The sequence below is a fragment of the Microcaecilia unicolor genome, chromosome 5 (assembly GCF_901765095.1).
Source record: "Microcaecilia unicolor chromosome 5, aMicUni1.1, whole genome shotgun sequence".
NCBI lineage: Eukaryota > Metazoa > Chordata > Amphibia > Gymnophiona > Siphonopidae > Microcaecilia > Microcaecilia unicolor.
Window position 1 is genome coordinate 340,332,896 of NC_044035.1, and position 18,479 is coordinate 340,351,374.

The following is an 18,479-nucleotide window of genomic DNA, read 5'->3' on the forward strand; positions in this document are numbered from 1 at the left end:
GATTGGATTGTTTTTGTCCTCACCCTGGAGACGGTCGCAGTTGTGACGACACGGAGGCGCCGGACTGTGATTGGTGGCTTTGAAGCGCCTGCTCTGGCGCGTTTTGGAATCAATCAAGGAGGTTAGATGGAAATCTCGTTGGTGTGAATTGCTGTGAGGTCCTGAGCTTGGATTTCTGGCTCTGTTTTTCTCTTTGTTGCCGCTGGGTTGTCTGCTTTTGTAGCAGTGAGGTAAAAAGAGGCCTTCGAGTGACAATGAGAGTTCCCCGTTCCCTTTCCTCGGCCTCCTCTAATGGACATTAGTTCTGTGCTGGGCTTTATTCGAGGGGAGTATATTGGGGTCTGTAGGTTTTGCTTCCGAGTGTCAAAGGCTTTTTAATATGGGTTCCAGCTGAACTGGTAGTGTGCGAGGGAGGGCCCCGTTTTGTATCTGGACAGTTGATCAGTTCTTGGTATTATTTCTTTATTGATTGCATTTGTATCACACATTTCCCCACCTCTTTGCAGGCTCAATGTGGCTTACAATACATCATGAATGGTGGAAATACAAAAGAAAAATATACATTTAGTATTACAGAAGGAACTTGGGTAACATGATATTGATAAACATGATAGTAGTTTAACAAGCAGATATTGTGAGACAGTTCTGAATATATGTGGAAGAGTTGTGTATGTTCACATTGGTTGATCTTTGTGGTATGCCTTGTTAAAGAGATGGGTCTTCAGCAGTTTGCGGAAGTTCATTAGTTCGTCAATCGTTTTTAAGTTACGCGGTAATGCATTCCATAACTTGTGTGCTCAAGTAGGTAAAGTTTGTCGCGTGCATTAGTTTGTATTTTAAGCCTTTGCAGTTAGGGAAGTGCAGATTAAGGAATGTGCGGGATGATCTTTTGGCATTCCTGGGTGGTAGGTCTATCAGGTCTGACTTAATAACATAGTAGATGACGGCAGAAAAAGACCTGCATGGTCCATTAAGTCTGCCCAACAAGATGAACTCATATGTATACCTCACCTTGATTTGTACCAGTCTTTTTCAGGGCACAGACCGTATAAGTCTGCCCAACACTATCCCCTCCTCCCAACCACCAGCCCCGCCTTCCACCACTGGCTCTGGCACAGACCGTATAAGTCTGCCCAGCACTATTCCCCGCTTCCCAACCACCAGTCCCGCCTCCCACTACCGGATCTGGCACACATCGTATAAGTCTGCCCAACCCCTCTTCCCCCCACCGGCTCCGCCACCCAATCTCGGCTAAGCTTCCGAGGATCCATTCCTTCTGCACAGGATTCCTTTATGTATATCCCACACATGTTTAAATTCCGTTATTGTTTTCATCACCACCACCTCCCGAGGGAGGGCATTCCAAGCATCCACCACTCTCTGTGAAAAAATACTTCCTGACATCCTTTTTGAGTCTGCCCCCCTTCATTCTCATTTCATGTTCTCTCGTTCTACCACCTTCCCATCTCCGGAAAAGATTTGTTTGTGGATAAATACCTTTCAAATATTTGAACGTCTGTATCATATCACCCCTGTTCCTCCTTTCCTCCAGGGTATACATGTTCAGGTCAGCAAGTATCTCCTCATACGTCTTGGAACCCAAATCCCATACCATTCTTGTAGCTTTTCTTTGCACCGCTTCAATTTTTTTTTACATCCTTAGCAAGGTACGGCCTCCAAAACTGAACACAATACTCCAGATGGGGCCTCACCAACGACTTGTACAGGGGCATCAACACTTCCTTTCTTCTGCTGATCACACCTCTCTCTATACAGTCTAGCAACCTTCTCGCTACGGCCACCGCCTTGTCACACTGTTTTGTCGCCTTCAGATCCTCGGATACAATCACCCCAAGATCCCTCTCCCCCTCAGTACATATCAGACCCTCACCGCCTAACACATACGTCTCTCTTGGGTTTCTACTCCCTAGGTGCATCACTTTGCATTTATTTGCATTGAATTTTAATTGCCAAACCTTAGACCATTCTTCTAGCTTCCGCAGATCTTTTTTCATGTTTTCCACTCCCTCCCGGGTGTCCACTCTGTTACAAATCTTAGTATCATCCGCAAATAGGCAAACTTTACCTTCTAATCCTTCGGCAATGTCACTCAGAAATATATTAAACAGAATCGGCCCCAGCACCGATCCCTGAGGCACTCCACTACTCACCTTTCCCTCCTCCGAGCGAACTCCATTTACCACCACCCTCTGTCGTCTGTCCGTCAACCACATGTAGGCTGGTGCTTCTCTGTGAATGATTTTGTGGACTAGGGAGCATATTTTGAACGTGATGCGTTCTTTAAATGGGAGCCAATGTAGTTTTTCTCGTAAAGGTTTGGCACTTTCATATTTTGTTTTACCGGAGAGGCGTTACAGACTCCGGTCTAAACAAATACAAAGTGATGTTGTGGTAAGATAAAGTTCATGTGGCATAGCCACACTAGGAAATTGTACAGTGGAAGAGTTGTGTTATGTCCATTACGTTCTTTAGTTTTTGTTGTGTTGCAAAGATCAGGCATTTATGTATGATCGGTAGGGCATTCCTTTTTAAACAGGTTAGTTTTTGGTGTTTTCCGGACGTTTAGGTGGTATTTCGTTGTTTTCAAGGCTTTTGGTAATAAGTTCCACACTTGTGTGCTTATGTAGGAAAAACTGGTCACGTAAGTTGATTTGTATTTGAGTCCTTTGCAGCTTGGGTAGTGCAGATTTAGATACGTTCATGTTGATTCGGGTGTGTTTTCTAGTTGGTTGGTCAATCAAGTCTGTCATGTATCCCGGAGCTTCACCGTAGATAATTTTGTGAACCATAGGTCAGATTTTGAAAGTAATGCGTTGTTGGATTGGGAGCCAGTGTAGTTTTTCACGAAGGGGTTTTGCACTTTCAAATTGCATTTTTCCGAAGATAAGCCTAGCTACCGTGTTTTGAGCAGTCTGGAGTTTCTTTAAGGTCTGTTCTTTGCATCCCGCATAAATTCTGCAGTAGTCTACATGGCTTAGTACCATTGATTGTATCAGGTTGCGAAATGTTCCCCTCGGGAAGAATTGTTTCAGGCGTTTGAGTTTCCAAATTGAGTGGAACATTTTCTTTGTTGTGGATGTCACTTGGCTCTCTAGTGTTAAGTTGCGGTCCATTGTAACGCCAAGGATTTTCAGGCTGTCTGAGATAGGGAGGGTGTAATCTGGGGTGTTGATAATATTGGGGTTATCCGCGCTGTGTGGGGATGAGAGGATGAGACAGTGTGGTTTTTTTCTTTTTTTTTTTTTTTCAATTTATAAATTTTTATTGAAAATTGCAAATATCAACATGGGAATACTGCATTCCCCAACATTTCCATCTTATATTATACCTTTAAACATCCAAACTGTCCATCATCCTTTTTCCCCCTATTATTCCCCACTTAACTCCCCCCTCTCTCTCCCTCCCATCCCCTCCCCTCCCCCCCGAACTCTTCCCCCTTCCCCTTTTTCCTCCTCCCCTTCTTCCTGTGTGTTTTTTCTTTGTTTAGTTTTAGTTTAAATGCATTTGCCCAAGAGTCCTTGATATTCAAGCTGATCTTGATTTCATTGGTGATTTCTGTTAGTTTAGATTTGTAAGGAATGAATATTGTGACGTCGTCTGCATAGATGAAAGGGTTAAGGCCTTGGTCGGATAAGGACTTGGCTAGTGGGGTCATCATTATTATATAATTGTGTTTATTTGTTGTTGCGTTTTCCAAGGCACTGTCTTCAATGAAGTACAGTGTGATTATTTAATTGGAGGAGGGGTCTCTTCTTCTGCAAAAAATGACTTCATATTGAGTTATTCCTTAAAGTGGTTCACGTTAATATGAGTAGTGAAGTCTTTCTATTTATTATATGCTAACACTTTGAGAATTTTACTGAACTATAAAATTGAGGTCAGTGATCTATAAAAGGTACACTGGCCTCTAGTGAGTCAATCTGGATATGATTGTTTTGGGGTTTGTTTGTGGGTTGTTGTTTTTTTTGTTTGTTTGTTTGTTTTGTTTATTAATAGGCCCAGATCAGCAATTTCAATGTTAGGTATTTTTCGTTTCTTGGTTCACATCTCTTATAGTTTCGTTATGATGGATGATGCTCTTGCTGAATTTATAAAAAGGACAGTTATGAAAATCCCATTGCACAAGATGCTGGTTGTTCTAAGGGCTTGGGACTTCCTGACTGACGGAGAGCTGCAGAACGTAAACCTGCGGCAGGCCAAGGAGAACATTGCCATGGATGTGGTGCACCTCTGTGAGGTAAAAGGAGATGTGATCTATCTATATAGACCACTGATTTGAGTAGTTAAAGCCACACCTGTTTCTTGGCTCTGCTATTACACAGGCAAAGTATTATGTAAGATCATTGTATGCTTTTGCTGTGCCAGTGGTCACAGCAAGAACCTGGAACTCAACTTGCTGTGAGTACATTGTCAGAATATATAGTTAAGTTTGGATCACTAGAATTGTTTTTGCTACCTTTTATGAAGCATCTGTAACCATCTGGTTTTTTTTCAAACTTCATTCAGAGGTCTGGTTTACTATAATAATTGGTGCTATAAATGATCGTAAGAATATAAGAACTGCCATACTATGTCAGACCAAAGGTTGACCAAGCCCAATATCCTGTTTCCAACAGTGGCTAAACCAGTTCCCCTAAGTCTAAATTAATAGAAAATGTTTCTCCAGGATCTTGTTCAAACCATTTTAAAAACAATTATGCTAACTGTTTTTGTCTGACAGTTATTCCAGGGCTTAACTATGCATTGAGTGAAAAAAAATATTATCTGCTATTTGTTTTTTAAGTGTGCTGTTTAGTAACACAAATCCACATTCTGTCATATCTCCCCTCACCATCTCTTCCAAGCTGAAGGGCCCAGACCTCTGTAACCTTTCCTCATATGAAAGTTCTGTCCTCTGCCATTTTGGTTGCTCTTTTCTGTACCATTTTTTAGATGCGGTGACAAGAATTGTACACAGTATTCAAGGTGTGGGCATAACAATGGAGCAATACAGGAGCGTTATGTGATATTCTTTGTTTTATTCTCTCTTTTTCCTAATAATTCCAACATTCTGTTTACTTTTTTGGCTACTGCCGCACTGAAGCTTTTCAATGCGTCGTCCACAATTTCCACACATTCTTTTCCTGGGCGGTGACTTCTAAATGTGGAACCTAGAATCATGTAGCTATTATTAGGGTTATGCTTCCGATGAGAATCAATTTGCACTTGTCCATGCTAAATTTCATCTGCTATTTAGATGCTCAGTCTTACAAGGTCCTCCTGCATTTTAGTTTAGTTTATTAAGACTTTCTAAACCACCTTTCGAGCCATACTGCAAATCGGTGCACGGCTTAAAAAATAAATGCAATTAGTACAAAGTTAATAAACATTGGATTTATCTGCAGCAAACAGTATCTGTGTTCCAAACATCCATTGCCATCCCAAACAAGTCACATCTACAGAACGATGAGGACTCCAAAATGTAATGAGATACCCAACTTTTTTTTTTTTAACAAGTAACAAATCAGGTTTTTAGCACACTTAGACTAGTTTTCCCTTGTATACCCTCCTCTGTGGACTAAGCTGCCAAATCATCCTAGACTTGAACCATGATAACAAGTTTGACAGGTTGTCTTCAACGTAAACTATAAGAGGACATAACTAAAAGGTTACCTTGGAAAGAGCGAAGGGCACCTGAAGGAATAAGCTGATCGGCCAGATACCTAGAAGTTTGTGTATAACGCCCAGTGAGCGTCTTGATCAAACAACTTTTGAATAATTTTGTGTCACCTATAAATGTAATTACCTCCCTTGTCCCCACTCCTAGATCATTTATAAATATATTAAAAATCACCAGTCCCAGTACAGATTTCTGGGGTCTACTATCAACCTCTCTCCATTGAGAGAATTGTCCATTTAATCCTAATCTCTGCTCCCCGCCCTCATCAGGGCATTGCCTCCTATCCCACGGTTTCTTAATTTCTTCAGGAGTCTCATGGGAGACTTTGAGGCATATTTTCAAAGCACTTTGGGAGGCTAAGTTCCATAGGTTTCTATGGAACTTTGGGAGGCTAAGTGCTTTGAAAATGAGCCTCTTTGTTAAATGTTTTTTTTTGAAAATCGATACCCCGTATCAACTGAGTAACCTTTATTGACATGTTTATTCACACCTTTAAAACATTGCAGATTGATGAGACAAGACTTCCTTGAGCTAAATCCATGTTGGTTTTGTTCCATTAAACCAAGTGTTAAATTTTGTTCTTTATAAAGTTTTTCTACCATTTTGCCCGGTAGTACCTCAAGCTCATCATTGTGTAATTTCCTGGAATACCCCTAGAACCTTTTATAAAAAAAATCAGTGTTATGTGTTATGTGATATATGTATTGTAATAAAAGAAATTAAATATTTTAAAGGAAGAACGTTTTTTGTGATATAGTTATAAACTGGAGCAGAAAAGGCTGAAAGGTTTTAGCCTCTTTCTAGCATTTCTTTTTTTTTTTTTTTTTTTAAATATCTTTATTATATCATAGATGCAATTTACAGACCAGAACAATTAACAACTTCACTGTCTCCCAAGGTTGTCGAAAGATGTTATGCCATCCAAAGAATAACAATGAGATTACAAATATGATATATAAATTCAAAAAACAAGGTCCAGATAATAAAACTTCAGCAAGAAACATGGGTTTTGACATAAGTTCTTTAAAATTCATTTTTGCACAATATGCACATTTGATTTTTAAAAAAGGGGGTGGGAGGGGTTGACCATTGATGGAAGTTGAAAGCATAAATGGCCAAGTTTGTGGCTAACAGTAAACTCTGAGGTCTCTTCCTCCATTAATAAAAAGTTTGTGAAGATTATATTGGAGGTTCTTTATCTAAAGGCTTTTTACTCATTGGTTTTTCAGTGAAAGAAGAAACGGATCCCATTGTCGGAGAGAGACCTCAGTTCATTTGGCCAGGAGTCTACATTCCTTTCTTTGAGCAAAAACTTCTCTCTATATATAAGTTTTGAGTCAAAACTAGTTCTGATCTTAGGCCAGTTTCCACATTTCTTAACATAAGTGGGTCACTGTAACGCCTTTAGATGTATTGACTGGACAGGAAGTAAATTAGCACAGAGAAAATTACAAGAGGACCTTACCGCATCTCAAAAAGATTTGGTAGACTTAGAAAAGGTACAGAGACGAGTAGCGAAAATGATAAAGGGGATGCGATGACTTCCCTATGAGGAAAGGCTAAACTGGCTAGGGCTCTTCAGCTTGGAGAAGAGACAGCTGAGTGGAGATATGATAGAGATCTATAAAATGAATGGAATGGGTAGATGTGAATCAATTGTTTACTCTTTCCAAAAATACTGGGACTAGGAGGCATGCAATGACACAACAAAGTAGTACATTTAAAACGAATCAGAGGAAAATATTTCTTCACTCAATGTGTAATTAAACTCTGGAATTTGTAGCCAGAGAATGTAGTAAAAGCAGTTAGCTTAGCAGGGTTTTTAAAAGGTTTGGCTAGTTTCCTAAAAGACATTATTAAAATGGACGGGGGAGGGGGGTGGGCGCTAGAGAGTGGTTAAAGAATGGCAGCATGATTAAGGAGCTCCTCACCTCCCTGGCTTAATAACATGATTTAACCTTCTTTTTCTACAAGTAAGAAGTATATATTTGCTTAATAACACTTCATTAATAGCTACTAGCAAACAATCGAAGAGTGAGTCGACTCTTACAATGGGTTCCAGCTCAAAACGATCAAAACCGGATCTGTCATCGCCGGAGAAAGTTACAAGAGACAAGCCTGACATCATTGCTACTTTTGCTTTAATAATGGAGCAACTTACCTCGGTAACTGGCATGCTCTCTGTCAGATGTAAACTTTATCAAGGCAGAGTGGCTCACATCAATGCGAGTCTTGATTTGTTTGAAGGAAGAATGGATCAATTAGAACAATGCCTTTAGCTGCATGGAAGATCAGCCCTAGTATTTCAAAGTGCTACTAAAATGGTGCGGGATATGCAACTAGCCATGGACGACGTAGGGAATCGACAGCGTCAAAACAATATCCGTCTGCTAGGTCTTCCGGAACATTCAGAGGGGGGAAATCCCATTAAATTTCTTGAGGAATTTATCCCAAAACTACTGAAGATAACTTTTCAGCATTCTTTTGAAATAGAAAGAACACACAGAATTCCATCTGGTAATTTTTCTGCCGGGAAAACATCACTTCCTATTATAATGAAAATCCTTCGTTTTCCTCAAGTCTCCGAAATTCTGCAACTTGCTAAGAGGCAACAAAACATTAAGTGGAATGGTAATCACCTTCAATTTTTACCGGACTTCACCAAAAATAAGGTGGATCTTCGAAGGAAATTTCTAAAGCTTTGTCCTCGTCTGAGGGCTTTGAATGCCTGATTTGGTCTTTTAAGCCCTGCTCGCATGAAGGTGACGCATCTTGAAATCACAAAATTTTTTTACTGATCCTGTTATTTTGGAAAAATATATTACTGAACACGAAGGGGCCCATATGCAAACAACTACGTGACTCATGTAAAGATGTTTTGTAATCTTTTTCATGAGATGGTATATGCGTGTATATTATGAGCTGTAAGTAGTCGTGCACTTATATTTGAAGGTTAATAGTAGCTAATATTTCTCTTTTAGGGAGGGGGATGAGTTTTTCTTTTTCATCTCCATTCACACACTCACCTCCGGGAGACTCCTAAGGGAGATTCAGACTGTTATGGTATACACTTTTTATTGTTATTTTTATATTTTTATTCCAAGACTGTTCTGTTTTTTCTTTGTGTTAACGTTAATGTAATATCCTATACAATGCAACAGTGTTTGACGTCATTTGGGTGCTTTAGTGCAAACATATATCCTCTTAGTATAATGAGTAATCATATGAAGTGTGTCTCAATGTCAAAGGTATACTGAATCCCATAAAAAGGGAAAAAAATCTTGTCCTATTTACAATCTTTGTCTGCATCACTTGCTTTTTTTTACAAGAGACACATTTTATCTGCTTTAGAATCTGTAAAATTGAAATCTAAATGGTTTACTTCTTGTTTTTTCTCTCCTAGTCTTAAAAGGAAGAATGGTGTTGCTATTTTATTGGCTAGAGACTTGCAATTTTCTCTTACTAACCATCACACAGACTCAGAAGGTAGATGGATTATTTTGGTGTTGAATATTCAAAATGTTACTTATGCGTTTATTGATGTGTATGGTCCTAATCTTGATTGCCAAAGAAAAAAACAGCACCACGGGCCTTTAAAAATGGAACACAGTTCTTTAATGAATGAGCCTTGACAAAAAGACCCGACACGGGCCGTGTTTCGGTGACTAGCACCTGCGTCAGGGGTCTACATAGAATACAAAACACAGAAATATTATTTTTTTTAAAAATTTTAACATATAATGAATAAAACCAAAGATTAATATTTAGACTCATCAAGCATACATATAGAAGCTTATATAAACACCTTTAATTCATCTCTATTACTGGAAGAAGCCTTTCTTCAGAAAATCACAGATCATACGGCAGCATTCTTTGAATTGAATAACACCACAGATGTTTCTCCCTTAACAATATGGGACTCATATAAGGCATATATCCGGGGAGTCATTATTGCTCATTCCGCATTTATTCACAAGCAACGTAAGAATGAGATACTCCAACTTGAAAAAGAAGTATCTTTGGCTGAACCTCAGTATATGTTATCTGGTCTAGCGGAGGATCTTATTAAACTTCAGAAACTCAAATTTAACTTTAATAAAATACTAACCTTAAAGGAGGGCATTCAACTCTGTGCTCAATCTGCTGTTTACTTTGCTGGAATGAATAGAATTGGAAGAATCTTGGCCAACTATCTGAAAGGAGCAAAGAAGAAAACTATGATTCACGCTGTTAAACAAGGTACTGTATTGACTAAGCAAAAAGACATTTTAAACCATTTTTGGGATTTTTATAAGGACATATATTCTTCTCAGCATAAAGTCTCTTCTGAACAAATGAGCTCTTTTTTACACTCTTTACAAAGCCCAAAACTTGATACCCAATCTCTCTCCAATCTGAATGCTGATACCTCCATACAGGAACTCAAAAAAGCAATTTCTTCATTGAAACTCTGAAAATCCCCTGGTAATGATGGTTTACTATAGAATATTATCAAAAATTTGCTTCTATATTAATGCCTAGGTTATTACATTTATATAATCACTAGTAAAAAAAAAAAAGGGGCCCGTTTCGGAAAAAAAATGAAACGGGCGCTAGCCAGGTGCTTACCGAGGGGGGCACCAGGATCTCCCAGAAGTGCTGTTTTGGCGCCGCTGTTTGTACCGGCCCGCCCTCGATGTCATAGCGTTTTGACGCGAGGGCAGAGCTACAGTTCCCTCTCGGTGTTTTAATTTTGTTTTGGGCTCGCTGCTACTCCGCCGTGTCAGCCGAAATTCAGAGGGGGGCTCCAGGATCTCCCTCGAAGTCCTGTTGGTGTTTGTTTTTTGTTCTGTCCTCGCCGCTACTCCGCCGTGTCACTGGAAATACCGAGGGGGACTCCAGGATCTCCCTCCAAGTCCTGTATCAGCGCTGCTCTGTCTACCGCCCCGCCCTTCACGTCAGACTCGTTTCCTCTCCCTTATCACCTTTACTATTCCTCCTGGCATTAGAACCTCTTCTCATAGCTATTAAAAGTCAGCCAGAAATCCAGGGTGTTCCTGTTGGGAATATTTCAATTAAACTTTATGCGTATGCAGATGATATCCTGCTGTATATCTCTAATCCAGAAACATCTCTTCCTTTTCTATCCAATTTGTTGGAATACTTTGGTTCTCTTTCTGGATATAAAGTTAATTGGTCAAAAACTGAATTAATGCCCTTGAACATACATTGTAATAAATCACAAATAACAGCCTTCCCTATAAGATGGTGTCCAACTCAAATTAAATACCTAGGAGTCTTTTTTGGGGTCTCTTGGGAAGACACAATCAAAATCATTATGGATTTACTTTTGAAAAATACTCGAGACACCTGTACTATATGGTCTCCCTTGCATCTTAGTTGGTGGGGGAGAACTGAGACTATAAAAATGGTCATTGCTTCACATATTCTGTATATAATGAGTATGCTTCCGTTCCAATTTCCAAGTCCTTTTTTAAGGTTTTAGATAATATTATTTCTTCTTTTCTATGGAAAAATAAGCCTGCTAGAATTTCATTATCTAAATTACGTATGCCACGCCATTTAGGAAGTTTGAAATTGCCAGACTTCTTTTTTTATATCAGACCTTTCTTCCCAAGGACTGTTTTCCGTAACCTGGTACAATCAATGGTGCTCAGTCATCTAGACTACTGCAACGCAATCTACGCTGACTGTAAAGAGCAAATAATCAAGAAACTTCAAACAGCCCAGATCACTGCAGCCAGACTTATATTCAGCAAAACAAAATATGAAAGTGCTAAACCCCTGCGAGAAAAACTACATGGCTCCCACTCAGAGAACGCATCACGTTCAAAATATGCTCCCTAGTTCACAAAATCATTCACGGAAATGCACCAGCCTACATGTCAGACCTGATAGACCTACCACCCAGGAATGCCAAAAGATCATCCCGCACATTCCTTAATCTGCACTTTCCCAACTGCAAAGGTCTAAAATACAAACTAATGCACGCGTCAAACTTTACCTACTTGAGCACACAGTTATGGAACGCACTACCGCGCAACTTAAAAACGATTTACTAACTAACTTCCGCAAACTACTGAAGACCCATCTAATATAATAAACTCACCGTGAACGTTCTGAAGTCACTCAAACACTCCCTGAAGGGTTCGTGGATTCATGGTGTGAAGCCAGCCAGCCAGCCGTCTCTGCCCCGCCCTCGCGTCAAACGTCATGACGTCGAGGGCGGAAAAAAAAAACCAACGGATCGCACACACGCACGGGGAGGAGTAGGGAAAGGACGTCAGATGCAAAGAACCCCGCCCTGCACAGGCTAGCAACGGCGAAGATCGCTGGAGGAGTCTGACTCACTCAGCACACACACAAGACTTCTGCTGGCGGGATTTTGGGCCCCCCCGCCATCAAAACTACGATGGTGGGTGCGAAGGCCACGGTGGGTGGGATGGCGGCGGGAGGAGGGGCATCGCGCAGAGGACACGCTTCATTACTACTTCTTCTAAAAAGCAGAATCCTCCCTCCCCCCCAAAAACTAAACCATACAACACACACACACACACTCATCCTCATCTGGCACCGCTTCCTTACCCCCCCCCCCCACACTTACACACTCACTCTTATTTGGCCACACTTCCTCAACGCCCCCCCCCCCCCAACACACACACACACTCTCATCTGCCAGCGCTTCCTGAAACCCCTGCCCCCCCCCACACTCACTCATCTGGCTGTGTTTCCTGACCCCCCCCCCCCCAAAACAACCACACTCACTCTCATTTGGCCACACTTCAACGCCCCCCCCCCCCCAACACACACACACTCAGTCTCTCTCTCTCTCTCTCATCTGGCAGCGCTTCCTGAAATCCCTGCCCCCCACATACACACTCACTCACTCATGTGGCAACCCCCCCCCCCCACCACACACACACACATTCAGTCTCTCATATCGCACCGCTTCCTGAACCCCCCCCCCACACACACACACACACACACACACACATACTCTCGCTCATCTGGCAGCGCTTCCTGAAGCCCCCACCACACACACACACTCTCATGTGGAAACACTTGATAAACCGCCCCCCCACACACTCACTCACTCATCTCGCAGCACTTACAGACAACCCCACACACCCCTCCTCTTCCAAGCTGAAACCCCCAACACACACCCCCCACACACACCCCTCCAACACACACACACACACACTCTTTCACTCTCATCTGCCAGCGCTTCCTGAACCCCCCTCCCCCCACATACACTCTCTCTCTCTCTCTCTCATCTGCCAGCACTTCCGGAAACCCCGTACACACACACGAACAGACACTCACTCTCTCTCATCTGCCAGCGCTTCCGGAAACACCGTACACACACACAGACACTCACTCTCTCTCATCTGGCAGCGCTTCCTGAACCCCCCCTCCACACACAAACACACACACACTCTCATCTTGCAGCGCTTCCTGAAACCCCATACACACACACTCACTCTCTCTCTCATCTGCCAGCGCTTCCTGAACCCACTGCCCCCCCCCCCCCCACCCCCCCACACACACACACTCTCTCACTCGCATCTGGTAGCGCTTCCTGAACCCCCCCGCACCCCTCTTCTTCCAACCTGAACCCCCCCCCCCCCCAACACATCCTCCCTCCCCCTCCTCCAGCACACCAATTGCTTGGGTGCAGTGGTGGCAATCTCAGACACTGAAGGGAGGTATCTCTGTCACACACACACACTCTCTCTCTCATATACAATGTCTTTCTGACTCTCACTCTCACACACTCTGTCTCACACTGTATCACACACACTCGCTTGGTCTCATACACTCACTCTCACAGAGAATCTGTGTCTCACACACACTCTCTCTCTCGCACACACACACACACACTGTGTCTCACATACACACTTGCACACACTCTCATTCTCACACACACACTCTCTCACAAACACACTCACACCCAGACTCTCTCTCTCACACACACTCACACTTTCACTCTGTCTCTCACACAGTCACTCTCACATACACTCTCCCAAACATACACACTCCGAGGAAAACCTTGCTAGCGCCCGTTTCATTTGTGTCAGAAACGGGCCTTTTTTACTAGTCTCTTTAATAAGGCATACCACGAAGATCAACAAATGTGAATATACACAACTCCGCCACATATATTCAGAACTGTCTTACAATATCTGCTTATTATATTACTATCATGTTTTATCACTATCATGTTACCCAAGATCCTTCTGTAACATTAAATGTCTATTTTCTATTGTATTTCCACCATTCATGATGTATTGTAAGCCACATTGAGCCTGCAAAGAGGTGGGAAAATGTGGGATACAAATGCAATAAATAAATAAAAATAGCATTTTTACTAAAAGGAGTAGTAGCATGGCTTAATTGTTCTAGTGTGCCTGCTCCTGCATGGCTTCTTTTGGAACAAAAGATGGCTCATCCTCTTTCATTAGACTTTCTGCCTTTATTGTCATCTTCCGCCATAGTTACCTTATGGCCCATTATTTATGACACTCTTAAGGCTCTTATTTTTTTAGATTGTACCTGTGAAATATCTTTGTCCTCTTCTCAGATGGCATCACTTTGGAGCCATGCTCACATAAAAATTGGTGGTTCTTCTTTTATTTGGAAGGAGTGGATTTCCTGTGGAATATCTCTATATATAAAACGCACCTCCAACGTTCTAATTGAAGCCTCCAGCCGGAAACTTGAGGTGGCAGAGATATCCGCTTTGGCACCTGGAGTGGTTGCCCTGGGTGATTAACAAGGTCAGCTGGGGTGCAGAGCTCCTTGCAAGTCACACACACACACTCTCGCACATTCCCTGTCTCTCACACAGACAATCTCACACACACACTCTCCGAGGAAAACCTTGCTAGCGCCTGTTTTATTTGTCAGAAACGGGCCTTTTTTACTAGTGTTGTATAATTGATCTTTGTTCTGGCACTAATATTACCTCTTTTAAAGAGCTAATGCAAAAATTTCACCTGCCTAATACTCAATATTTTAGGTATTTACAATTGAAGTCTGCACTTGCCAAAGTATTATAATGTACAATTAAACCCTGGCATTTTTCATATATTTGACTCTATAACTAAAACAAAGGGAATAGGCTCACAATTTTATTCTGTACTCCTACCATCTAGTCGCTCGAAAATTGTGGCTCTTCAAGATATATGGACAAGGGACACTAATCATGCCATGTCTGATAAGTTATGGAAATGGTTTTGGATTAAATCTATGAAACCTATTGCTTCTGCCCCTATATTGCAATCTCTTTTCTTACTTTCACATAAAGCATTATGGAACCCAGTTAAACAACATAAGGTGGATTCTACATCTTCAAATTTGTGCTGGTCCTGTAATGGAGATATAGTTACATTAGAACATATGTGTTTTTCTTGCCCGGATCTTCAGGATTTCTGGTTATCAGTTTGGGACAGAATTTGTGCTATCTTTCATTTGAATCTCCGTCTTTCATTCCATGTTATAGTTTTTCGTTCTGCAGGGTTGAAACAAGCAGGAGTTAAGTGTAACTATAAATTATTTGATGCGCTATTAGCGGTAGCAAGCTCTACTATTATAAAAAAATTGGAAAAATCATAAACTGGTTTCTTTTTGCTTTTGGTGGGCTACTGTATGTATGACTTTTAAATATGAAAATATACTAGCTGAACGTACCAATTCTTTACCGCTGGGGGGGTGTTGGCTTCGCTGGTTCCCTGCTCCCTCTGCCCCGGAACAGAGAGAGCAGGGAACCAGCAGAGCCGACGCAGCTCCCAGCGACGTGCACTCGGGGCGGATCGCCGCTTCCCTATGCAAGTATGAATGTGCTCCGGAGGGGGGAGGGTGCTCGCCGAGGGGGGGTGCCGTGCTGCACCCAGGGGGGTGCGCAGCGGCGACCCACCCCGGATATCAGCCGCCCTCGCTACGGCACTGCGTGGGAACAAGTAGCCAAATTTTGTCAAATTTCAACTGTGAATTAAGTCCTTGATAAGTAAACCCGTCGGTTTTGTTCTTCCTTAACCGTCTGTAATGGCATTCTATATTTAAGGACATTGCATTGTATAGAACTTTTTATGACATCCTGGTTAGGACTGTGTTTCTTTTGTTTATATGTATACTAGCAGTTGAGCCCGTAAAAACGGGCTGGTATTGAGGTTTTCCTTCCTTCCTTCCCCCTCCCCCCGAGGTCGCCACCGCTACCGTTTCCCCCCCCCCCCCCCCCCCCCCCCCCCCCCCCCCCGGGAGTCGCCGCCATCCCTCCACCGGGCCCGGGCCCTCTCTTTCTCCGCTACTAAACTTACACATCCATTCGCCGGAACGCAGCACGCACATCAGCTGAGCTGCCGTCAGCCCTTCTTTCTCTGCCTGTGTCCCGCCCTCCTGTGACATAATGTCAGCGAGGGCGGGACACAGGCAGGGAAGGAAGGCCGATGGCAGCTCAGCTGATGTGCATGCTGCGTTCCGGCCCGGGCCGGGTGTGGGGGGGGGGGGTAGCGGTGACCTCGGGTGGGCGGGTGCGGTATCAACCTCGGCGGCGCAGTTTCCCTCTCTGTCCCGCCCTCGTCATCACGTATTGACGCGGGGGCGGGGACAGAGAGGGAAGTCTCTACTGCGCAGTGCACTATAAAAATACAAAAAAATATATAATGAATTGTTGCACAGACAAGTTTATACACTAAAGGACATTTACAGCAAGCAAGTTGAGTGCACTATCGGAGGCTGGGGGCAGTCTATGATTATAAAGAGTCACAAAAGCAGAGGCTTAAGAGAGGCATGATATAGAATGCCAATGTGACGGTATGAGACGTCCCTTTAGTAAACAGCACAAGGTGTATTGAGTAATAACTGCTCCTCCTGCAGTTTGTTGTGTATTTTTCAATTATAATAAGGTGGAGCACTGCCATTTTTGTGTTATTTTTTTGATTGTTATTTCTAGGATAAGCAGCATAAAATGTACTGTTTTGGGATCTTGAAACAACAAAGAGAGTCCAATTCTCCCATAAAAAACAACAGAAAAAACAAAAGAACGGAAGAACTCAAAAGAACCAGACTCAAAAAATATGAAAAGCCAAATTTATTGCAATAAATTTGGCTTTTCATATTTTTTGAGTCTGGTTCTTTTGAGTTCTTCCGTTCTTTTGTTTTTTCTGTTTTGGGATCTTGCCAGGTACTTGTGACCTGGATTGACCACTGTTGGAAACAGGATTTTATTTATTTATTGTGAACATTTATATCCCACATAATCCCACCAAGGCAGGCTCTATGTGGCTTACAACGTTGAAGGAAGAGTACAATACAATAAGTCATATGCAAGATGGAGCAGAGAGTAGAGGAGGGGAAGAGAGGGGGTCAACAGGGGAGAGGGATGAGGGAATGCAGGGGATCAAGCAGGAGTGGAGTAAAAACGATTACACAGGTAAGTCTTTAGAGATTTCTTGAATAGGCTGTGTTCCGCTGTCTCTTATCTTGTATAAACACCTACAGTGGGGGAAATAAGTATTTGATCCCTTGCTGATTTTGTAAGTTTGCCCACTGACAAAGACATGAGCAGCCCATAATTGAAGGGTAGGTTATTGGTAACAGTGAGAGATAGCACATCACAAATTAAATCCGGAAAATCACATTGTGGAAAGTATATGAATTTATTTGCATTCTGCAGAGGGAAATAAGTATTTGATCCCCCACCAACCAGTAAGAGATCTGGCCCCTACAGACCAGGTAGATGCTCCAAATCAACTCGTTACCTGCATGACAGACAGCTGTCGGCAATGGTCACCTGTATGAAAGACACCTGTCCACAGACTCAGTGAATCAGTCAGACTCTAACCTCTACAAAATGGCCAAGAGCAAGGAGCTGTCTAAGGATGTCAGGGACAAGATCATACACCTGCACAAGGCTGGAATGGGCTACAAAACCATCAGTAAGACGCTGGGCGAGAAGGAGACAACTGTTGGTGCCATAGTAAGAAAATGGAAGAAGTACAAAATGACTGTCAATCGACAAAGATCTGGGGCTCCACGCAAAATCTCACCTCGTGGGGTATCCTTGATCATGAGGAAGGTTAGAAATCAGCCTACAACTACAAGGGGGGAACTTGTCAATGATCTCAAGGCAGCTGGGACCACTGTCACCACGAAAACCATTGGTAACACATTACGACATAACGGATTGCAATCCTGCAGTGCCCGCAAGGTCCCCCTGCTCCGGAAGGCACATGTGACGGCCCGTCTGAAGTTTGCCAGTGAACACCTGGATGATGCCGAGAGTGATTGGGAGAAGGTGCTGTGGTCAGATGAGACAAAAATTGAGCTCTTTGGCATGAACTCAACTCGCCGTGTTTGGAGGAAGAGAAATGCTGCCTATGACCCAAAGAACACCGTCCCCACTGTCAAGCATGGAGGTGGAAATGTTATGTTTTGGGGGTGTTTCTCTGCTAAGGGCACAGGACTACTTCACCGCATCAATGGGAGAATGGATGGGGCCATGTACCGTACAATTCTGAGTGACAACCTCCTTCCCTCCGCCAGGGCCTTAAAAATGGGTCGTGGCTGGGTCTTCCAGCACGACAATGACCCAAAACATACAGCCAAGGCAACAAAGGAGTGGCTCAGGAAGAAGCACATTAGGGTCATGGAGTGGCCTAGCCAGTCACCAGACCTTAATCCCATTGAAAACTTATGGAGGGAGCTGAAGCTGCGAGTTGCCAAGCGACAGCCCAGAACTCTTAATGATTTAGAGATGATCTGCAAAGAGGAGTGGACCAAAATTCCTCCTGACATGTGT

At 42.7% G+C, this 18,479-nt stretch overlaps 1 protein-coding gene across 1 annotated transcript in view; it reads left to right on the forward strand.

The window, feature by feature from the left end:
* The first annotated feature begins 89 nt into the window (after positions 1 to 89).
* Positions 90 to 18,479, forward strand: part of CENPN (centromere protein N) — a 48,054-nt gene continuing 29,664 nt past the window's right edge. The window contains exons 1-2 of the mRNA XM_030204505.1: positions 90 to 121; positions 4,078 to 4,258. Of these exons, the coding sequence (XP_030060365.1) occupies positions 4,085 to 4,258 (174 nt within the window). The 5' untranslated portion in view covers positions 90 to 121; positions 4,078 to 4,084. The remainder of the gene's footprint in view (positions 122 to 4,077; positions 4,259 to 18,479) is intronic.